Here is a 25,059-nt window from a genome sequence, read left to right on the forward strand (position 1 = left end):
TCCAAATTATTACTTTCAAATGATTGTGCAAAATGTACGGATTCATCCAACAACCTCTCTGCCCCAGAATAGATGAGGAAAGGGAGGATTTCCTTGCGTCTTTCGTTGAGTTCATGAACTAATGCGTTATGCTCCTGTAACAGTATAACCCTCGCCCATACCCGGGCGCGAACCAGGGACCCTCTGCACACATCAACAACAGTCACCCACGAAGCATCATTACCCATCGCTCCACAAAAGCTGCAGCCCTTGCAGAGCAAGGGGAACCACTAGTTCAAGGGCTCAGAGCAAGTGATGTCACCGATTGAACCGCTATTTAGCGCGCACCACCGCTAACTAGCTAGCTATTTCACATCCGTTAGACTCCATAACAAAATCATCCTCAAGAGTTCCATTGGTAAATTTAAGATGAACTCTGAAGTACCAACTGTTCATATAAAAATGTTAAAGAAAAGACCAGAATATATAAAAGTGCTGCGGCGCAAAGAGGGCTGCGCATTGTGGACAGGTCTTTCAACGGTTGTAGGAAAACACACCAAAAGCTGTCAATTCAATCGGATGATAGATCTACTTTGTGGTCATGGTCAGAGAGAAAGCAAGGTTGAACTCATTGTTTTTACCTCTTGAGGCACGCCCACCAGAAAGAAGCGTGTCTTCCCGTAAAATCAGGCCCCTGAGTTAGCTGATGCAGTGTTTTCACAAGTAAAATGGTTTAAATCAGGGATGGGCAACTGTTGGTCTGCGGGCAGCATAACACCCTCAGATCAATTTCCACCAAAAACAAATTGAACTCAATCGGGGTCTCAATTTACTGTTGCAAATGATAATAGTAGAATACACAAGGTGCAATTTCGATATTTGGTTGTGCATCAGCAGTTTTTATCATGTTGTGTAAGTCACTGATAGTCAGTCAATTAGCCATTTCAGCAATTTTTTATTTTTTATTGCTAAATTCATTTATCATGATCGAATTACCGGCTGGTGGTCCCTCAGATATCACATTAAAAACTGCAAACATTTCTCTCTGCCCAATGGCAAAACAATAATAATTGGTGGGGGCCCACATCCTCATCAAAGTTGTTCATCCCTGGTTAAATGTGTTATATATACATATATATATATATATATATGTATATATATATATTAACCTTTATTTAACTAGGCAAGTCAGTTAAGATCCAACTCTTATTTACAATGACGGCCTACATGACAAACCCAGACGACGCTGGGGGAATTGTGCCCCCTATGAGACTCCCAATCACGGCCGGATGTGATACAGCCAAGATGCATAAACCTAATTCAAGAATTACAGGAGAGAATTTCTTTTACAGAATATTCAAGTTCATATTCTTCCTAAACATTTACAACTTTGTCACTCTGTAGACTTTCCTCTCACACACATGTGCATATAGCAGACACTGTTATCCAGAGACACTGTTATCCAGAGACATTCTTGTTTAGAGACACTGTTACCCAGAGACACTGTTACCCAGAGACACTGTTACCCAGAGACACTGTTACCAAGAGACACTGTTACCAAGAGACACTGTTACCCAGAGACACTGTTACCCAGAGACACTGTTACCCAGAGACACTGTTACCCAGAGACACTGTTATCCAGAGACACTGTTATCCAGAGACACTGTTATCCAGAGACACTCTTGTTTAGAGACACTGTTATCCAGAGACACTGTTATCCATAGACACTCTTGTTTAGAGACACTGTTACCCAGAGACACTGTTACCCAGAGACATTGTTATCCAGAGAGACTCTTGTTTAGAGACACTGTTATCCAGAGACACTGTTATCCAGAGAAACTCTTGTTTAGAGACACTGTTACCCAGAGACACTGTTACCCAGAGACACTGTTATCCAGAGACACTGTTACCCAGAGACACTGTTACCCAGAGACACTGTTATCCAGAGACACTGTTACCCAGAGACACTGTTATCCAGATACACTCTTGTTTAGAGACACTGTTATCCAGAGACACTGTTATCCAGAGAAACTGTTATCCAGAGAAACTGTTATCCAGAGACACTGTTATCCAGAGACACTGTTATCCAGAGACACTGTTATCCAGAGACACTGTTATCCAGAGAAACTCTTGTTCAGAGACACTGTTATCCAGAGACACTCTTGTTTAGAGACACTGTTATCCAGAGACACTCTTGTTTAGAGACACTCATATCCAGAGTGACTTACAGTACAGCATCCCTCTTTAAGATAGCTAGGTGAGACAATAACATATCACAATCGTAGCAAGTTTATTTTCCCTCAACAATGTAGTTATTAGCAAAGTCAGTGCTAGTAGGAAAAGACAGTTGCATGGTTTAATTTTACCAGTAGTGACTAGTAGTCTATCAGTAGGCCTACCCAGTATAGGGACTAGTAATCTATCAGTAGACCAACCCAGTATAGTGACTAGTAGTCTGTCAGTAGTCCTACCCAGTATAGTGACTAGTAGTCTATCAGTAGACCAACCCAGTATAGTGACTAGTAGTCTATCTGTATCATACCCAATATAGTGACTAGTAGTCTATCAGTAGCATACCCAGTATAGTGACTAGTAGTCTATCAGTAGCATACCCAGTAGTGACTAGTAGTCTAAGTGTAATATATCTCATACAGGTGGGATTCACTTGGCATGTTATTAAATTAATTAATTTGGAAAAGAGATTAGGAGAGTCTAGACCCTTCAAATTCTAATCTGGACCTTGAAGTCAGTTCCATTGCTTTTTGTACATTCTTTCCCTGCAATTCAGGGGACTGATTTACAACTGGGAGACCAGGTGGGTGATTCCCCTGGAATCAGAGAATGATTTACAACTGGGAGACCAGGTGGGTGATTCCCCTGTAATCAGAGACTGATTTACAACCGGGACACCAGGTGGGTGATTCCCCTGTAATCAGAGACTGATTTACAACTGGGACACCAGGTGGGTGATTCCCCTGTAATCAGAGACTGGTTTACAACTGGGACACCAGGTGGGTGATTCCCCTGTAATCAGAGACTGATTTACAACTGGGACACCAGGTGGGTGATTCCCCTGTAATCAGAGACTGATTAAGAACTAGGAAACCAGGTGGGTGCAATTAATGATCAGGTAGAAGAGAAAACCAGCAGTACTTCAGAGTTCCAGGGTAGGATTTGAATACCTCTGGTCTAGACTGAAAATACCTTTGTTAGTGACTAGTACATTTACATTGAAAATAACAGTTTGATGATTGTCAGTCTAAACTAAAAAAATAAAGGTCAAATTAGATTTTGTAAGAACTTTTTTTTTTTTACACATAAAAATTAACATGTTATTTCATTGTGAGATAAGATAGGTAAACATCCTCATGCAGATGGATGGAGTAACCATAGCAACACACCTTCCTAGTCTGTTTTTTTAAATGGCACCATGCACAAAATTCATCAGCAAAATGGCATTATCTTCTTATGGATACAAGGGCAGAGGAATAATAGCTAGCCAACTGTCAGTGCCAGGTAAAATGAACTGGAACTATACTTGGATGAAATCCCTGCAGTTCTGCATGCAATTACTTTAGCTAACTATATGTCTAATGGTATTAAAAATGGAACAGTTGAATTATTAACCATTACTCTCTATCCTAGACTGAAGGTCAGATGTGATGATTCATTGTGAAATATTGTTCACAGTTCACACTTCCCTTACTGAAATATAAAATATATCTTGTTGCTCATTTGGGAACAATCGTCACAATTCTCATAGCATGCCTTTTAATAATACTCCTGGCGCTTTATCTTCCTATCTCGTGTTCATAAGCAACATCTTGCCTTTGGGAACCTCTTGTATCCCTTATTAGGGAAATCTTTCCGCTCCGTCTTGAGCTGTATCCAGGACATAAATAAACCATTTTCGCTCGCATCACTACTCACTGAGAAGAAATCTGCCACAGGAAATTACCATGGGTGTCGTTTCACGTCCAACCTTAATACAGAGTAGACAAAGCTATAGGCGGGCTGAGGCTGTAGCGGCATTAGCCTCAACGCTTCATGATCAACCCTCACAGCTTATTTACAGACTGAATGTACAGTAGATAAAGTACAATATAGATGCTAAACCCAGTGTTAAATCTGTCATGTGAAAATCCAATGGCAATGGGCAGATTGAAGCTCATTCTGAGTACTGTGCATCTGTAGGCCTACTTAAGTATCTTGTCATATAGACTACTCGAACTTGCATAGATTTATCTTAAGAGCGAAATGCCATGTTTCAAATGTTATTAAGTCAATAACCTCAGAATTTCTTTGGAGCTAATTGATTGTTTCTCGAAAGAAAAAAAAGGGGACTGTTTGGAACATGTACATCTAAATGTGAGATACATCAATGGGTTCTTGACATAATATGCTACTCTGTAGGCATATTTAAAATGTTATAGTCAAAACTAAAATCGCTAGCTAACAAAAAAAGTAATGGTTTCTCTAGAAAAGGATCTGCTTGCTTGGATCATCTAAATGTTTTGACACATAGTCAAGTTGTTGATAAAGGATGATTTCAGAATACGTTGGTATTTTCAACCAATTTTTCCAATGGTTGCCTCTGAGTGTAAAAAAAGAAAAAAAACACACCATTGTTCTTTCCTCCAGCCAATACTAATGGGATCAATGATGACGACGAGGTGTCTGCATTATGATTCATATGTAGACACAAACCAGCTGGCGTGCCACTGATCATTCACCAGAGGAGCCTGCGTGATGTCTTTATGAAGAGTAACCGAAGGAGGAGCAGACTCGCTCCCTCTCGGGTCCCAGGTGCATTATCTGTCTGCATTAAAAGAACAGCAGAGTGTTAATCAGCAGAAGAGCGTCGTCACCTGATGCCTACAGTGACGGTAAATTAGGGAACGGCTCTAAAATATGAGCTGGAGCTAAACTTTAATTCATGGAGTACTGTAATTCTATTTGGAAGCAAAACTAAGAGTATTTCCCAAATCTAACCCTCTGGGGCCACAATAATAAATACAAAAAATAGGTGTAGCTTATTTAGTCTTCTGTATTGTATTTGAACCAAAACGGTGTAATATAACGATTGCTTCGGCCAATCTAATCTAAAATGATAGTTGCCCGTTATATAGGCTAGTTATGTGACAATACAAACATTTCGCTACACCAGCAATAAGATCTGCTAAATATGTGGATGTTACCAATCAAATTTGATTTGATACTGTATTATTCACAATAAATTATTCAGACTTACAGATTCATGGCATTCTGCCAGCTTTCTATATAAAGGTAAATAATAGATTTAAGAAGAGGAGAAAAATTTAACAGATATTGTTTTGAATAGCGGGCTACGCACGAATCAAAACAATGCAGGCAATATTGTCGATACATTGTATCCGTGTCATACTGTATAGGCCAGCACCACCCTCAATTGAACAGCGCCCGTGCTATTCACGGTCATCTAAACTTCTCCTCAACAGCAGAAGAGCTCATCACAACACGTCGACCAATAGCAAACCAGGCTTTAGCAGATAGGTTACTCAAACATCCATCCATCCCTTTTGCCGTTGTACAATATAACAGATCTTACTATTCCAAGTAGTAAACACGAGGCTGAATCCCTCAATTTCCCAGTTGGAAATTTCCGACAGGAGAAAAGTAACTGATAGAATGGATACTTGCTCTATCACCGATGAGCGCGCAGACGCTATAGTCATGGATTCGCCAAGAACTGAAAGACCTGCAAGGGAGACATTTCAAAGGTACGTAGCCTTTCGTTCTCTGTTCCCCTCAAAGAAAAAGAACGGTGTTTGTCTTGTCGGCTGTTAAATTATTCCTCTGCATCATTAAATATACATTTGTATTGGTGTTTTGTCCAGCCATTATTGCCGTTATGTCAGTGTAGGCTATATCCATCTGTCTGTCAATGAATATCAATGTTCTTTGTATTTGTAAGCACTTGATGACCACAGCAATACATTTTATGGATTTCCCAGAGTCCTATTCTTCAATATTGTATTTATTATAATGTACAAATGTGCCACTGCTTACATGAATTGTAAATCAAGAGCAGACTAAACAGGAAGAAGTCCATCTTTCATTTACTGTTTTTTTTGGTGGGTGAGAGATACATTGATTTGTATTTGTAAAATGTGTTTTCAAATGCTGTACAATAGCAGCCAATCTCTCCCCAGAGTATGTTGAATTGAAATGTTACAGTCCAATAACAGGTTGAGTGTGGCAGTCAATTCACCCAATCCACAATTAACATTCACTTCAATAGGCAATCTCCCGGGATCCAGAGATATCTGGTATTCCTCAGCTACACACTCACTCTGTGCTCTCCCAAGTCAGCATAATGCAGATATGCATACGACATTGCTGACACAATAGCCTACTGTAGGGTCAGCCCAGGGGAAACCACAAATCCACTGGGCAAAACTCCACCGTGCCAGTTTTTTGATAGATAACTAATAGTCACTACATTGCCCCTGCTTTAGTTTAGCCATCAACATTGGACATACACTATATATACAAAAGTATTTGGAAACTTCCCTCAAATTAGTGGATTCGGCTATTTCAGCCACACCCGTTGCTGACAGGTGTATTAAATCGAGCACACAGCCATGTAATCTCCATAGACAAACAATGGCAGTAGAATGGCCTTACTGAAGAGCTCAGTGACTTTCAACGTGGTACCGTTACAAGATGCCATCTTTCCAAAAAGTCAGTTCATCAAATTTCTGCTTCCTGCTTCCTGCTTCCCCGTTCAACTGTAAGTGCTGTTATTGTGAAGTGGAAACGTCTAGGAGCAACAACGGCTCAGCCGCAAAGTGGTAAGCCACACAAGCTCACAGAACAGGACCGCAGAGTGCTGAAAAATCATCTGTTCTCGGTTGCAACACTCACTACGGAGTTCCAAACTGCCTCTAGAAGCAACGTCAGCACAATAACTGTTCATCTAGAGCTTCATGAAATGGGTTTCCATGGCTGAGCAGCCGCTCTTCTATAGAAGAGTGGAGATGCGTTCTCTGGAGTGATGAATCACGCTTTACCATCTGGCGGTCCGACGGACTAATCTGAGTTTGGTGGATGCCAGGAGAACGCTACCTGCCCGAATGCATAGTGCTAACTGTAAAGTTTGGTGGATGAGGAATAATGATCTGGGGCTGTTTTTCAATGTTCGGGCTAGGCCTCTTAGTTCCAGTGAAGGAAAATCTTAATGCTACAGCGTACAATGACATTCTAGACGATTCTGTTTCCAACTTTGTGGCAACAGTTTGGGGAAGGCTCTTTCCTGTTTCAGTATGACAATGCCCCATGCACAAAGTGAGATCCATACAGAAATTGTTTGTCGTGATCAGTGTGACTGGCCTGCACAGAGCCCTGACCTCAACCCCATCAAACACTTTTGGGATGAAATGGAATGCCGACTGCAAGCTAGTCCTAATCGCCCAACATCATTGCCCGACCTCACTAATGTTCTTGTGGCTGAATGGAAGCAAGTCCCCACAGAAATGTTCCAACATCTAGTGGAAAGCCTTCCCAGAAGAGTGGAGGCTGTTATAGAAGGAAAGGGGGGACCAACTCTATATTAAAGCCTATGCTTTTGGAATGAGATGTTTGACGAGACGGTGTCCACATACTTTTGGTCTGAAGTGTATTACAGTACTTCATGTAATAGCTATGGTTAGATACAAATAATTCTCTCAACATACTGATGAATTGGTTTGACTTGTGGATTAGGGAACTATTGGATAAACACTTAAAAACAATTAACAGGGAATAATACTCATGTCCGGTTTCTCCAACACAGATTAAAACTAGTCCTGCAGTCCAGCACCAGGCCTAATTTGTGCCTGGGTAACTGGCCCTAAATGTTCTACGTAGAAGTATTTTTGTTGAGATTTGTGCTATCGGTGCATCTTGGGAGGTTACGAGGTTACGAAAAGGAAGGTCAATAAAGGGATAATGTGAGATTCTGTCAGATTAACCATTTTTATATGTCTGTCTGCAGTATGAAGGAATTTAGAGTTAGTTTCGCAAGCTAATGTTAATTAACTAGCATTAGTGCAACGACTGGAACTCTGCAACTTAACTGCCAGAATCTCGTAGTACCCGTTTAAGACAGCCAACAAACAAAATGACTGGCCCCGCTGGCCGCCAGTTGGGCAACTCTGCTTTAAGTTAATATTCAACTTAATATTCAGGGGGGGAGGTGTCCGTTTTTTTTCTTCTCCAGAGGTCACCGAGGACAAGAAAGCTGAGCATCATAGACCATGTGTCTGCCATATGGAAAGATGAGCATTATAGACCATGTGTCTGCCATATGGGAAGATGAGCATCATAGACCATGTGTCTGCCATATGGAAAATTGTGTTTCATAATGCAAAAAAAAACAACTACAGTGAACAGAAATAGAAATGCAGTATGTAAAGTGTTGGTCCCATGTTTCATAAGCTGAAAAAAAATATCCCAGAAATGTCCCATTAAAGCACAAAAAGCTTATTTCTCTCAAATTTTGTGTACAGATTTGTTTACATCCCTGTTAGTGAGCATTTCTCCTTTGCCAAGATAATCCATCCACCTGACAGGTGTGGCATATCAAGAAGCTGATTAAACAGCATGATCATTACACAGGTGCACCTTATGCTGGGGACAATAAAATGCCACTCTAAAATGTGCAGTTTTGTCACACAACACAATGCCACAGATGTCTCAAGTTTTGAGGGAGCGTGCAATTGGCATGATGACTTCAGGCATGTCCATCAGAGCAGTTGCCAGAGAATTGAATGTTAATTTCTCTACCATAAGCCGCCTCCAACGCCGTTTTAGGCCTCACAACTGCAGACCACGTGTAACCACGTCAGCCCAGGACCTCCACATCTGTCTTCTTCACCTGCGGGATCATCTGAGACTAGCCACCAGGACAGCTGATGAAACTGAGGAGTATTTCTGTTTGTAATAAAGCCTGTTTGTGGTGAAAAACGAATTGTGTTTGGCTGGGCCTTGATCCCCAATGGGTGGGCCTTGCGCCGAACTGGGTGGGCCTATGTCCTCCCAGGCCCACCCATGGCTGCGCCCCTGCCCAGTCCTGGGAAATCCATAGATTAGGGCCTAATGAATTTATTTCAATTGACTGATTTTCTTATATGAAACTGTGACTCAGTAAAATCATCAAAACTGTTGAGTTTATATTTTTGTTCAGTATATTGGTCAGAAAAGGCACATACAAATACTTTTCTGTCCTTTTCATAACAATAAGCCAGACTCCTGTTATTGACACTGGAGGAGGGAGTGACAAAGCTGGAAGTAATAGTTGAAAGATCCTGTTGTCAGTGTAGCATCTCTTGCACACCTCTATGCAGTGCCTTTCCAAACCTGTTTTTTTTTTTGCAAATGGATAGAGCTGTTACATATAAAATACATTTTAAAATACATTTTAAAATACATTTTAAAATACATTTTGTCCGATTTGATACATGTACAAGTGTGTATTAAAACACTTGTGAATTGTAGATGTTTTTTGTTGTTGTTGCATATCCCACTCTCCCTGATGATATGCAACCACTGACACTCAGGTACCCTTGTCAAACTTCCCCATGATGCATCAGATGCATGCTTACTCATTAGCCAACAAAAACCAACCACAACAATCAATATTCAATTCTGCATGAGAAGTACCAAATGCATCATAATAATTAGGCGAGTGGTTAAATGATCTTAAACCAAGAGAGTGGTTAAATGATGTGAAACCAAGAGAGTGGTTAAATGATGTAAAACCAAGAGAGTGGTTGAATGATGTGAAACCAAATAGAGTGGTTGAATGATGTGAAACCAAATAGAGTGGTTGAATGATGTGAAACCAAATAGAGTGGTTGAATGATGTGAAACCAAATAGAGTGGTTGAATGATGTGAAACCAAATAGAGTGGTTGAATGATGTGAAACCAAATAGAGTGGTTGAATGATGTGAAACCAAATAGAGTGGTTGAATGATGTGAAACCAAATAGAGTGGTTGAATGATGTGAAACCAAATAGAGTGGTTGAATGATGTGAAACCAAATAGAGTGGTTGAATGATGTGAAACCAAATAGAGTGGTTGAATGATGTGAAACCAAATAGAGTGGTTGAATGATGTGAAACCAAATAGAGTGGTTGAATGATGTGAAACCTAGTAAGCAGAGAATCCCACTTCGGACACCAATGTATTTCTGCATGTTACTCCACATCATACACACCTTAAGATGGCGGGAGATCATGAACGTTTTGCTATGGTGTATGCTACTACTGAACACGACCCCCCCGGTACATCGTGTGGGTTCAAACAAAGGACAAACCCTGAGATGGTTCCCTCATGAACAACGTGCTTGCTAATTCCATCTCCATAAAATCATTAAACAGGCCACCCGTAGTAGTACGGGGGGCCAAACATGAAAGCACCTTTAGACCTAAATACGATGTAATATCAACGTTTAGCAAAATGCACAGCGCTGTTCCATCGAGGGTGGTGCTGGCCGACAGTATGACACGAATGCAATGTAGCAGAGTATCAGAATAGTAACACCCTGTTTAGACTGAAATACAATGTCATATCAACCTTTGATAGAACATTTCCCATGTCAAATCATATTTGAGAGATTGGCAATATCTCAGGCGATTGTTGTTTGATTACGTAGCTTGCATGCAGGGGGCTCGTAACACCCAGCAGGAGATATTTTTTGTAACTGCTCTGTTCGATAATGAACTGGATCCACTAATTGCCTAGCTTTGCAAGCATGACCTAGCTCTATTAAAAGTGGTCAATGAGAAGCAGTGAATACCAGAGTTTACCACTGCAGTAACACAGTCCTAAGGAGTGCAGTGGGCAGCACCTGCTGTTAGCACAGAAGCCCCCATCATGCTGCCGTCAGTGCTCTGCGCAGCTTGTGATGTGTCAGCTGAGGGTTACATGGCAACTTCTAATTGGACAGCAAATAAATAGTGCTTTCAGCTGAGTAAGTTCAGAAGCAAGCTGGTGACGCATCAGCCACCCAACAGCAACATATTTTTTCCCCCTGCCAAAAATGGTCATCTTGACGGGGTGATTTGAGTGGAACCACTACGAAGGTTTGAGAAATTGACTCCACTCTTTTAAGAGACCGATACATCTTTAGACCCTTTTTTATTATTCTTAAAACAGCGACATTTTGAAATGCCCAATGGCACACAGTCGAGTTGTGATGAATTTGCTGCCCACCTATCTCTCCCCCGGTGGTTGGAAATGCAAATAAAGCCCTCAAGTACTGCTCTCTGTTTACTTACCCCGTCGCCTTGGCGATGAGGTGATGGGGATCAAAGAAGTGGCGTCTCAGTCCACCCAGACGACCAGGTCTGGGAAAACAACCCATAACGTCATTTGACCCTTTAACTGGAGAAATTAGACTGTGCATAAATGTCTGGTTGTCCCCCACAATGAAATCGGGGAGGGGACTGTGGATATGTTTCCGTTTGTCACACGCAATATCTCAGACAGCACTGGGCCAATTTTGACTAAACTTGGGTGAATGATGGATGAGTCTTGCCATCGAGATCCGGCATTTTTTGTTAAAATACACTGATTGGCCCAAGACGGGATCTGTAGTAATGAACTGAAATGTATTAGTCACATGCAATATCTCAATTGGCCCAAGGCGGGAGCTGTAGTAATGAACTGAAATGTATTAGTCACATGCGATATCTCAATTGGCCCAAGGCGGGAGCTGTAGTAATGAACTGAAATGTATTAGTCACATGCGATATCTCAATTGGCCCAAGGCGGGAGCTATAGTAATGAACTGAAATGTATTAGTCACATGCGATATCTCAATTGGCCCAAGGCGGGAGCTATAGTAATGAACTGAAATGTATTAGTCACATGTGATATCTCAATTGGCCCAAGGGGGGACGTTGCATCATTCGTTGGGGGATGACATGTTTACTGTTGCCTTGTTTAATTCAGTCATACTATCGAGCCCGCAAACTCAACTCTGGACCCCGAAGTCAGTTCCACTGCATTTTGTCATTGTTCCCCTCTTAATTAGACCTGGGACACGAGGTGGGTGCAATTAATTATCAGTTGGAACAGAAAACCAGCTGTCTCCGAACCTCGTACGTTCAGAGTTGAATACCCCTGCTATAGAGTATTGTAATAACGGGAATTTAATATTACTTACAGTTCGGTAAATAAGGATTCCGATTTCTAAACGTTACTTGTCATTAGGCCTAACGCAAGTAGTCAGCTCTCTCTCGCTGATAGTCAGCAGAGTGTCATTGTGTATAGTCTATGTCCTGTTCTTTAGAGAAAACATGAGGAAGAAAAGCACATAACTTAACCCATAACATCTGTGCAATGTACTTCTTCCATAAACAGGAGTCATTCTTCATCAGATCCACTGCAGTCTCCATCAACAGGACTCTCTTTTGGATGTTGAAACACAGACAGGGCAGATGGAGCATCTCTTGGACTAATTGGGCCTTCGAGCAACGAAACAATACTTTAGGTGTCATTCCTTACCTAATTCATTTGGTTTGCCAAATTGGGTTTCAAGCAACAACGCAACAATACATTGGAAGTCCCCCCTTACACGATTCATTAGGTTTACCTACTCAAGGCTTAGTAAAAAATTGTTGCAGCCGGGGAAGCCACTGAGCTGAAACATTGATTATCGAAAATTCTGGTGTACATTTGACAATGACAAACACTGCAACCGTAGGGGTTATAAATAAATACACTTTCCCCCCCTCTGTCTTTTCACAGTGAGATACCGGAGGTGTCACTGTGTCCTCCTGACAGTGTGTGCCCGGAGGCCCAGGCCACTCGGATTCAAACCGAAGGGGACCAGTCTGACAGCTGCAGCCTCCCCAGACCCTCCTCCTCCACCTCCTCCCAGCTCTACCACCAAGTCTCCCAGGGATGCACCTACCATTCACAGCAGCACCGACAATGTCACTGTTGTGGCCATCACAAGCCAATCAAAGGCAAAGCCTGTCTGGAGTCGCATCCAATCACTGTGGGTCCTCCTCACACCGACTGCTCGACAAGCGCTGTCAAGACGGGTCGCAGCTGCAGCCCCTCCCATGTTCCTTCCTGTCACAACGCTGTCCGCTGCCACTGGCTGCACGGTTCCCATGACGGCGGTGGCACCCAGAAGTCCAAACAGCATCATGTGGTCACAGTCAGGTCTGTATTCCATATGCTGTACACAAGCATAATTATCATGCAAAAATTATAAAAAGGTCAATGACGCAGAATTATTTGTCTATTTTAGGGATGACGGACTCTACTGGATCCCTAGAAAGTCAGTATCCACGACAACAAGATGATTGTGTAACAGCAAAATGACCTACAATTTCCATTGCATCCTTAATGTGCACAGTGCATGGCAGTAATTAGGACAAAAATATATTTTTAGTCTTTAAGTTAGCTATACAACATGGTTCTAAGCTCAAAATAGTATTTCATTAAGCTATACAACATGGTCGTAAGCTCACAATAGCATTGCATAACTCAAAATATGAGTACTGGTGACCAATGTTTTGAAATTTAATGTTAAATGTTGTACTTACCTGAAAAATACTTGAACCATGAGACTTTCCTAGCACACCCACCAAGTGAGACACACAGTACAGTCCTTTAACTATGCAAAGCCCATTAGAGATAAGTGTCACTGAGATCCTCTTTTCCTGTGGCATTTTCTTGACAGTTACTCCCAGGTGGTAGTGAGGTATCCTCTGGCGGTGCTCGTCGGGTGTGCAGCGGCCCTCCTGGGATGTTCCCTAGCCGGCCTGTTGATTGGTCCCCTGCCAGACTTCTCTGACCCGCTCATGGTGAGTGCCTCTCTCTGCAGCACTGTCGCGTTCTCTGCCAACTTTCTGTCAAACCGAATGCTACTGTAAACCCCTTTTATTTTTTAGCTCGTTCCTGCCTCTTGAAAAGCTGTCGTAAATAAAGTAGACCCGGCAGATCTCTCAAAACATTTCATCTTGTCAGCTCAAGAAATACAAGTGTAGCCATATCAGTGCAATTGCAGGTATAATGAACAGTCAAGAATAGTTAAATAAACAAATTGAATTACCATGTGTGTAATAAATGTGTACAGTTAAACTCATGGCGATCAACATGTAATGACCATGGCAGAGACCAGGGTAAAAAAAATAATCTGGAAGAATATTGAAGACAACGTTATATCAATCAACACTGCATGTACAATGTTACTATCAATTTTCAAAGCATCCATTATAGTATGTCACTAAACCTTAGCATCTAATCAGTCTTCATTCACCTACTGTAGGCCAAACAGTCAGCATTAGGCGTACATATTTCTCATGTAAATTAATTCAGTGCATTGTTTTCCTGCTTCGGCTGTCGTCAGATTCCGTTGACTTTTATGTTTTTAATGCAGGGGTTTGAGCCTCGAGGGACATACATCGGGGTGCGACAGTCTGCCTTAGCCAAGCTTCAACAGAACACAGGGCCTGGAAACACACTGTCTCTGATACCGCAACACCTCAAAGACAAGACAGCTGGGAGGTACTGTGCTAAAACCGGAGGAGCTCTCCACCACACACAGAGAGCCCTGCACAAAATGGCTGCCACAACAGAGTAGAACCATGGGACATTGCGTTCACTCAGCCCCAGATTATAATTACTCACTAAAACAGGCTACAATTTGGCATCTTTCAGTTCAGAGGCACGATAGAGATGGAACAGGGTTACACTTGCACATGATATAGTATAGCTACGATTAAAAAATGCTGGATAATTGTATAGGGAGTCCATATGTCCATTGTTGCGTGGGGTACTGATTTAGCTATTGCCTGTGTGATTGATATGAATTGTCTAGATGTCTCATGTATAATTTTGTTGTGTTCATGTTTATTTTATGAAGCTATGGAGATGGTAGCGGAGGGGATGCCGGTGGGAGCCAGGAACAGTCGTCCAGGCAACGGTCTAAAAGAATGCTAGACAGGGATTCGGCCCAAGACACATTCCTCTGTGATGCTCCAGGTAGGCTACTAACATGTCTCTCTGCTACTAGAGAAATGTTCCTAAAAATGTAGCAGGAAACATACCCAAAATGTATCAATCAAAAATCTAGGTATTGACGAGCTAGTTCATCATTCCAGTGTTCACTTTCAGTTATGAGCAAAACATAAGCAATCCCTCTAGATACAATTTTGTAAGTGAAGACTGAGGACAGTCTTTGTTTAGGGGTGCCATGTTCTTGACTCCATCTGTGACATCACAGGAGAACGCTATGCCCAGCTTGTCTTCCGCTCTGGAAACTCTGCCAGTCTTTGGAGCCTGAAGGCGATCTACTCCATGTGCGAGATGGAGCAGGCCAGGGTAGGTCTTCGTGCATCTTAAACATCATATATCATATATGCCATATATCCAGCATTACCAACCAGACCACGAAATCAGGGAGCCAACTCAATCAAATACCTTTCTGGGCTACAGAACTTGGCAGGCACTGATAGCGCACATCTTAAAACATTTATATGTATTTGAAAGAGCACAAAAAAAGGTGTTATTGATCCCCATTAGCTGGTAGATGGAAATAAGTTATGTGAAAAGTTGCTATAAAATCTGTCCATTTCAATTTACTCTTGTGGTAAAAAGATATATGGAACATCAATTACATTGATTTTGCCATGGGTAGAGGGAGAATAAGTCAACAGAAGTGTGTAACTGCCAAACTTCTCTTCTCCATGTTTCAGATTCGTTCACAACCCCACTTCCAAGATCTCTGCAAGCAACATATCCGATTGGAAGTGGACGGTGCCCTAATCAGGGGCGGATGCTGTCCAAGTTGGTCACTGGGAAACTACTTGGCACTTCTCAGCAATGCCTCATCCTGTCTCAGCCTGACCTCTGTGCAAGTGTCAGAGAGTCTGAGTCTACTACGCTATTGCGCCCCATACTACCACGATGGAAGGCTGGTGGCATATTGCGCAGAGAGGGGCTCGCAAGGCAACTGTGCATCTGTGCCGACTCGGTGCAAACACTCTCGTGCCGTATTCCAGATATTGCATTACCTGGTTGATAAGGACTTCCTAGGGCCACAGACAATAGAATATCAGGTCCCCTCACTGAAATATAGTCTCCTGTTTCTACCGGTTGAAAAAGGAGATCACTTGATGGAGATATACATGAACAGCCTTGAAGGTCGTGAGCTTACATACAAGAACACTACTATTACAGGAATGGACCTAGGCATCAAGCAAAAGCTTTTCAAGTATTACCTGGCTAGGGACTCCATCTACCCTGTTCTGGCTGTAGTTTCGCTGTTCCTCACCATAGCCCTTTATTTGCAGTCTCTTTTCCTATCAGCTCTGTCTTTAGTTGCAATTGTGGGTTCTCTCTTGACTTCCTATTTCTTCTACAAAGTGGTTTTTCAGCTGACATTCTTCCCTTTCCTCAACTTAGCTTCAGCTTTCATCCTGTTTGGTAGTTGTTCTAACCACGCCTTCACTTTCATTGATTTCTGGAATCTACAACTATCCCAGAATCCACCCGTTTCTCTAGAGATAAGAGTCAATAGAGTTCTCCAAGAGGTTGGATATTTGATATTGGCATCAGGCCTAACTTCTAGTGCCACGTTCTTCTCTGGGTTCCTGAGCAGCATCACGGCAGTCAGATGCTTTGCTGTGTACCTGGGAACAGCTTCCTTAATCTGTACTTTTTCCGCCCTTGCGTGGCTGCCCAGCTCGCTCATATTACGCGAGCGCTACACTGTGCCTGCCTCAGCCTCTGTTACTGCACAGGCATGGAAGCCTTGCTGCACGAAAAATATTGGCGGGTTCTGGGACACAAGCTCACGAAAGCGGTGCCTCTTCACCTTGGGTCAGAAGCTACGAGGGTTGAAGCGAGGACTGTCCGACACCTCCAATTTACTTTTCCTGAAAATCCTCCCATGTGGAGTGGTCAAGTTCAGATACATTTGGGTCTGCTGGTTCGCAGTGTTGGCCGCAGGAGGAACATACATCTCAGTTGTAGACCCTGGTATGAGACTACCCACTTTAGACAACAGGGCAACTCAGTTATTCCGCTCTAGCCATCCCTTTGAAAGATATGACGCTGAATATCGCCACCAATTCATGTTTGAACGGCTGGTGAACGGGGAGGACAAGCTCATTACATTGACTCTTGTTTGGGGAGTCATCCCAACTGATAACGGCAATCACTTTGATCCGAAAAGCAACGGATCTTTAGTTATGGATCCAGAGTTTAACATGAGTAGCCCAGAGGCTCAGGTGTGGTTGAGAGACTTGTGCGGAAGAGTTCAAAACCAAAGTTTTTATTTACCGTCATCATCATCATCTGAAAACGAAGGCTCAACAGACAACGTCTGTATTGTCGAGCAACTCATACACTGGGTGTCTATCCGACGATGCTCAGAAAGTGAGGACGCCTTACAGTTTTGCTGCAACGATATTCCTTTTCCTTACCCACCGGGTGTTTTTGAACAATGCCTGAGCATGATGGTGGCCGAGCGGCATGCAGAGGGCTATGTGTCCGAGGTTGGAGGCCTACATTTTGAGGCAGATGGTCGAATAGCAGCCCTGGTAATGGTATTTAGAACTACGCACCGCTATAGCTACAACTTTAGTCACACCACCCTTTTCTATAATGATATTGTGTCATGGTTTAATGGTGAAATGTCTGGCGCACCACTGGGACTAAAGGAAGGGTGGTTTGTGAGCCAGTTGACACTATTTGACTTACAACAATGTCTAAGCTCAGAAACCCTTGTGGTCACTGGGTTCTCTGTAGCTCTAACATTTGTCTTGCTTCTTCTGACCACATGGAATATTCCACTGAGTATTTATGGCGCTGCTGCTGTTGGAGGAAGTGTTTTTGTCACCATCGGCCTCCTGGTCCTTCTAGAATGGCAGCTTAGTGGTGTGGAGGCACTCTTCATATCAGCTGCTGCTGGGCTGTCTGTCGACTTTTTAGCCAACTACTGCATATCATATAATTCAGCTCCACACTCTGATAGAATTGGAAGAGTTGCACATTCTCTGAAAAGAATGAGCTGTCCTGTAGCAATAGGATCCGGGGCCTTCTGCTGTGTGGGCATTGCCATGCTCCCTACTACTGCCTTGTTGTTCAGAAAGCTGGGGATTTTCTTATTTCTGGTGAAATGTGTAGCATGTGGATTTGCCACTTTCTTTTTCCAATCCCTATGCTGCTTTTTCGGTCCTCAAAAGAACTGTGGGAAAATAATGTTGCCATGTTCATCTGAACCGGGGACTGAAAGTCTGCCCTCCTGCTCAGCAGGAGAACCTAGGTCCTCAACCTGCGCAGCAAACGGAGCTTTTGGAAGATCAAGAGTTCGAAGGAATTTCAATAAAGACGAGGGTAATTACCTTTACCCGAACCATCAGCGTCAAAGACAGCGACAGGTAGAGGGCGGAAGGGAACCCGAGCAGTATGAGCTTCAGCCATTGGCCTGTCAGCTGAGTGACAGCTTTGAGAACAGCACGTGTACTAGTAAGCTATCCAACAGACCCTCAGTTCTCTCCGATGACATCCAGTTCGGTGGACTGAGTCCCAGGAGGGATGTGGAGAGGAGCAACATTGAGGCAGATAGTGAAGAGCTCTGTGGGAGGAACCACAAAGGCTGTCACCCACCCCCAGCTTTGCAGACCTCTTCCCCATATAAAGAAAGCACCCTAAGGCCTGTAGTAGCTCCTCAAGGTGACCTGGCTAAGGAAAGGCTCTTGTGCAAGACGTGCAGAGGACAGTCTGCTGGCATCAAGCACTGGAACGTATCGCTGTCCTCTTCCTCAAGCATGGAGGACACCATCATTAGTCAAACAATAGAAACAATTTACCAGCCGTCCCTCTCAAAGGACGAGGCCCCTAATAGCACCTTTAAGCATCACCCTCACAAACGCCTACTGTCATCTCAGAGTTCATTTGACGGGCTAGAGGATTCCAATGAGACTTGCCTGAGTGACATTGAACCTGGACCCTCAAACCAACAGACTTCTATTGAAGCAGAGGGAGAACTGGAACCACAACCAGGGCACCTTAACGGAAAGAGAGACACCCTACGTCTCTCCCTGAGAGAGACCACGTATGAGACAGCCTCTCCGGGGTGTGGGAGGGGCCGTACGAGCCAGAGTGAAGGACCAGTGATGTTGCCAAACAGTAAACCAGATTTGCCTGATGTATGGATCAAACGAGATGGGCAGAGGGAAGATACAAGCTGAATTAGATTTCAAAAGATATGTCTAATCTAAGCATGCAGAAGTGTTCGGTTCATCATCTGTCAGCTTGACTAGCTCAGTCAGAAACGGCAGAATGTTACGTTTGTGAATAAGATTCTTTGTAATGGATTTACACATTTTGGAAAATTCACAGCTGGACACACACTGGAAGTTAGATAATCACTGACCTTTTTGTTATTCAACTGTATTACCCTGATCTATATCCATAGTCTGGATGGATTCTTAGACAATAATGTCATTTGAACACTAGAATAATTTCAAAATACATTTTTTTTTTTGATGTGAGGGAAGGGGCTCTTTTGTTTGAGCTATGTATTCCACGCACCCACCATCAAAACAAGACATATAACATAGTGATGGAAGTTACATCACTACAAGTAGATCAGAAATTGTGTGTAATTTAAAAAAACATTTTTGTAAACCACTTCACTGTCAGAATGTACAACACTCATTGCTGTTGTACAAAGTCAAATGCCAAGAAATGTAACATTAATTTGGTGACTTAAGACAATTCTGTGTGTATTAATTATTTAGGGGACCTGAACAGCACTGTTATATACACTTACAGTAGGGAGCTGCAGATGCACTGCAGATGTATATAGTGAGCCTTATCCTTTGATAATGAAAGAATGAAGGTCTTGTACATGAAACCAACTGATGTATTGGCAGGCCTGAATCTGACAAAGGTGATTTTTACCAGCTTGGTGGCTCCTTCCATCATTAAACATGACTTGTAGATAACCAGCTTCACAGCACGGTTCAAAGAAATGTAGAATCATTGTTCTATGTAGAGTAACACGATCTCTACTAAGGCTTGACTGGGTAATCAAAAATTGTAGTTCTACATCCGCAGAGCAGCCTTCACTACATTTCACCACCTGCTGGAACATCAGATTAAATATATATATATGTGTGTTTGCCTTGACAGAACACATGCAGTCTATGGATCATGGTGTACAATGTGCAGCATGTGCCAAATCTTTGCAACAGTCGTTTTTCCATGAAGAAAATGTAAATGTGTTTTATGTGAAAGGGATTATCCTTTACAATAGTGGAGTTGTATTTTTGTTTCAAAATACAACCCAGAATAATGTATGTATTAAGGGTTTAATGAAATGACTGCAAAAATTAATGCGAAGAATTGTAAAATGTGCCTACAAGCAGGGTTATTTTGAAGTTGTCTCATCCGAAAGGGTTTCCCTTTTGACCACTGACTCAGTGATCATAAGTCTTGGATGAGCTTTTGAAATAACCTGCCTTAGAGAAAGGAATGATAGAAAGGAATGATAGAACTTAACTTTAGGCTTTTGAGGAGCAGAGAAAACGGAAAGGTTGCAATGACTATTAAAACCTGAGATAACACGGTACTTGTACTCATTTTCACATGGTGGAAAGTTTAAAAATAATTATAATAAAAAGTGTATTTTTCCCGCAGAATGGGTTGTTTTATTCAATGCCATGAAAATAAAATTTCATTGTCCAACTTTATGAAAATGTTTATTTGGTTTTCAATTAGAAGGGCTACTGAAAAGAAATCCTAGATAAACATCTTCCTGGCTTAGAGTCCAATGGAAAATATATGGTCCAAAGTAATATATCCCTTAACGTGAGTCAGAGGGAAATGAATTATACAATTTAAAAACAGAATTATTCATGATTTACAGAACCGTGAGCCATAGAACTAACAACCGAGCTTGGTTCACCAAGTGTCCAAAGACACTTCAACAAAACAACAATAGTGATATTTTACATCCTATTGGGCACATCACATAGTACACTGCCTGCACTTCTGTTGTACAACATCCCTATAGTGCCTTAGTCTTCAATCCAGTCATCCTTGGCCCAGTCAGGTAGGCGAGTTGAATATTCAAAGTCTGGTCCTTTATAGCGCAACGCATGGAGGTACATGATGAGCTCCTTCTCGGTGGGATCCGGACGGACAATCTTACACTCGCTACACAGAGGGTCTTTCGTGTTTGTAGCAGCTAAGTGAGAAGATTCTGTGGACTCAGTTTGATCATTTTCATCAGCTGGTCCGGGTACTGCACCGGGTAAGGCTGGACTGCTGTGGACCTGAATTGCACTCTGTTCTACGTCACTCAGTGTACAGTTACTTGAAACAGAATTGCAAACACGTGGCAACAGCTCTGGCTGAGGTGTCTGAGCATCAGTCTGCACATTGCTCACTTGTACCAGTACCTCATCTGGGATGTCTAGGAGATGAAGACTCTCCTTCAAACGATGTTCCTCCAGAATCGCTTTGAGAAGCTCATCGTCGCTCATGCCCATCAGGCCTCCCTTTGCCCTTTGGGGACCCCAAGCAGAGGAGCCATAGACAGGGTCGTTGAGGATGGGGTAGCCCAGGAACTGGAGGTGGACACGAATCTGGTGAGTGCGGCCAGTGAGAGGGAGGCAACGCACTACACTGGAGTGGCCGTTCCAGCTGAGCCTTTGGAAGACTGTGCGGCAATCCTTGCCTTTAGGATGCACTCTGCACAGTCCCACCTTGAAGGAGACCACCAGGATGGGCTCCTCACAGATGATCTCACCCTCTGGGAACTCCCCTTCCACTCGACAGACATACTCCTTCTCCAGCTGTAAAAGATGACAGACTATCAGTCACATATCAAACTGTAATAATGTATATTTGATGTTCCCTCTCAGAGAGATTATACTTGAGCCCCTATTTAATCCAAACTGATGACCAGATTTCTAGGATAAATATCATCAGGAAACACAATGTTCCTTTTCGATTGATTGGTGCACACTGGACTAGAGGATGTCTTACCTGTCTGTCTCGCACCAACACATCCAGTTTCTGGGACACTTCCAAAGTCCGGGCGAAGAGCAGCACCCCAGATGTTAGGCGATCCAACCGGTGCACAGTGTGAAGGCCACATATGCCCCGTTCCTTTCCCAGGATGAAAATGACCGTGTTGTGACGGAAGCGCCCACAAGGATGAACTGGCATCGAGGCTGGCTTGTCAACTACCAAAACCTCCCCATTATCTTCCAAAATCTCCAGTGGCCGGCCAACTACAGGTGGCTCATGGCGATGCACTGTATTCCTTAGGAAGTCATTGTTCTGAGGGTGGAAAAGACAGGTCTGACAATATTTATTCTGCACAGATTTTTTTTTTTACAATTTAGGGACAAAGTTAGATAGACTCTTGTATCTAATTCAAGCCAACATAATCAGAAACCATCTAATTCAAGCCAACATAATCAGAGTCAGAGACAAAGATTGAACTCACCCTGAGTGTTACAGAGAGGTCATCCATTGGGGTTTCATTGAGTCGGATGCGTCCTAGTTTGGAAGCCATAACGTAGTACTCCAACGGCTCAGCTCGGAATTCACTGCTGAAAACCTCGAGAAGAGTTTTCCCAATCCAGCGTCCCTTGCAGTACGTTTTGAAGTCGAAGTAGTATGGGCGCACTTTGCGTAGACCTCCTTCAAAATAGTATGTTGTTTCATCAAAATGCTCTTTGCTGAAACTTACGCCGGGGTTGCGTTTTTGAGGGGGAGGAATGTATCTCTCTCCTGTACGGAGTTGTTTCTTCCCACCTCCTCGTCGTCTCTTTCCACGACTACTTTTCTCTGGGTCTTCCTTCTCTTCGCTCTTACGTTTACAAGTTTCTTTCAACTCGTCTGTGGTAGAATTGACTGAAGTGTTTGAGGTATTTACCGCTGACACCCTCGTCATTTCTGTCGACTCCATTGTATGCGACATTACTGTAAAATGGTTTTGATGCAAACGTGGGCCAGATGATAACTCATTTACTGAGTTGTAAAGTGTATGTTCTTTTGTCACTTTACAAATTAAATCGCTATAATTTGTGACGTTTGTCAATTGCGCATTGCAAGGTCTAGCACGTGATAGTGTTCTGTTATTAAGCGTTATTTCGCGTTTGTTAAAGATTTGGAGAACATAGAAAATGTTCTTGATATAACGTACCATCAAATTTAAGAAAGAGTATCGTTTTCTCTAGGGAGCTCTGTAAAAATCACTGTTTTGTCGATTAAAGGTAAATAAAAGCATCTGTAAAATGTGTCCAAACTACTCACACGTATCTCACTGAAGCAGCCTAACATGCAGCCAAAAAGTATGGGTCTCCCTTCCAAATGACTACGGGCACTCGTCGATGACGCCCCTGTGTGTTAGTAGTCCGTTTCAAAGCCTTATCAAATATCCTCATCCTCCTGACACTGAATATTGCTTCACACCTAATGCTTCACACATAAAAACATAATAAAATCATAGACGTAAATAAATAGCATTTTTGATCTCTTATACAGGCAATGGTTAAATTGATAGAGGCAAAGTGTATTAAAAAAAAGCCCAAAGCCAAACAATCCCATCTCTCTCAAATAAAACAACATTATTTCCCATGCATTTACACACAAACAAGCGTTTTCATTACAATATTTGTATTAATAAATTATGACATTACTGTATAATCATTTCAGTATTTAAAAAATAAAGACTAAACTGCATCTATTCTCATCGTTATGTAAAAAGGGTTGTTTTTCTGTTGCCGATACAGACTACTTGTAATCATTTATAGGTTAGACTATGTTTACTTGCATTCACATCAGTAATTAGAAGAAAAAAATCATGTTCACTTTTATCAAGACATCTTCCTGTTGGTTGGTACGATGACTCAATTTGTATGAGGGTTGTCATATCCCTTTAATTTTTGTAAAATGAAATACATGAATAAGCCGACCTTTCAGCTAGACATCTGTGAGGAACAAACAGTGGGTCGATGTTTTGAATGCATATACAAAACGGGAGCACTTAAATGAACGATTTTAGCAATCACAGACAGAGTCGTTAATCCAAAAAGCCCTTGGCAACCCTCTTCAACCCTCTGGGATAATGTTCATCTGCTGCCCAGTTTTAGTCAATAAGCAAATGGGAAGTGTTGCTAGGCAGCAGACAGACAGAGATCTAAAAAAAAAAAAAACTCAATAGCTGCAGCACCAGCACCACCATCTGCAAGGGCAACCACACCACATGGAAGTCACCTCCTGCAAGGGTAACCACACCACACAGCAGTCAGAGCTCACCTCTGGAAAGAAAAACACAGAACAGCATCTCTCAAGAGATCAACTCTAGATGTGGGATGATGAATTAAGGCAAAGTCATGACGGCAGGCGGTGACGAAACTGACATCAGTTAAGGTTTAAGATTTTCTTGACCTGCCCATTTATCTGCTTTATACTGTATATTTTATATACAATTTATGTAGCTAGTGTATACGTACCCTTTATATAGTGTATACATACCCTTTATATAGTGAATACATACTCTATATAATGTATACGTACCCTTTATATAGTGTATACATACCCTTTATATAATGTATACATACCCTTTATGTAGTGAATACATACTCTATATAATGTATACATACCCTTTATATAGTGAATACATACTCTATATAATGTATACAGTCATTGACAGTAGCTGACACTTGTATTTTCAATTTGTATTTATTATGGATCCCCATTAGCTGCTGCCAAGGCAGCAAAATTAAGGCAGTTTATACAATTTTAAAAACATTACAATACATTCACAGATTTCACAAGACACTGTGCCCTCAGGCTCCTACTCCACCACTACCACATATCTACAGTACTAAATCCATGTGTATGTGTGTGTTTAGTGAGTGTTATCGTGTGTGTGTATGCATGTGTCTGTGCCTCTGTTTGTGTTGCTTCAGTCTCCGCTGTTCCATAAGGTGTTTTTTGTGTCTGTTTTATAAATCAAAATTTACTGCTTGCATCAGTTACTTGATGTGGAATAGAGTTCCATGTAT

General features: G+C 42.2%; 2 protein-coding genes across 2 annotated transcripts; one reads left to right on the plus strand and one right to left on the minus strand.

Moving 5' to 3' along the window:
• The first annotated feature begins 5,570 nt into the window (after nucleotides 1–5,570).
• disp2 (dispatched RND transporter family member 2) lies at nucleotides 5,571–20,724 on the plus strand. The gene is made up of 8 exons (XM_031829229.1): nucleotides 5,571–5,738; nucleotides 12,755–13,177; nucleotides 13,266–13,295; nucleotides 13,701–13,824; nucleotides 14,400–14,527; nucleotides 14,886–15,004; nucleotides 15,246–15,343; nucleotides 15,718–20,724. Exons 1-8 carry the CDS (start codon nucleotides 5,647–5,649, stop codon nucleotides 19,216–19,218), a joined length of 4,515 nt encoding a protein of 1,504 aa, XP_031685089.1. The 5' UTR covers nucleotides 5,571–5,646; the 3' UTR covers nucleotides 19,219–20,724.
• rpusd2 (RNA pseudouridine synthase domain containing 2) lies at nucleotides 20,658–23,416 on the minus strand. Its single transcript, XM_020488395.2, has 3 exons — nucleotides 22,491–23,416; nucleotides 22,025–22,321; nucleotides 20,658–21,831 (listed from the first exon to the last, which is right to left on the minus strand). The coding sequence occupies exons 1-3, from the start codon at nucleotides 23,193–23,195 to the stop codon at nucleotides 21,052–21,054; spliced, it is 1,782 nt and encodes a 593-aa protein (XP_020343984.1). The 5' UTR covers nucleotides 23,196–23,416; the 3' UTR covers nucleotides 20,658–21,051.
• Between the last annotated feature and the right edge of the window lie 1,643 nt (nucleotides 23,417–25,059).

The sequence above is a fragment of the Oncorhynchus kisutch genome, linkage group LG7, assembly GCF_002021735.2.
Source record: "Oncorhynchus kisutch isolate 150728-3 linkage group LG7, Okis_V2, whole genome shotgun sequence".
NCBI lineage: Eukaryota > Metazoa > Chordata > Actinopteri > Salmoniformes > Salmonidae > Oncorhynchus > Oncorhynchus kisutch.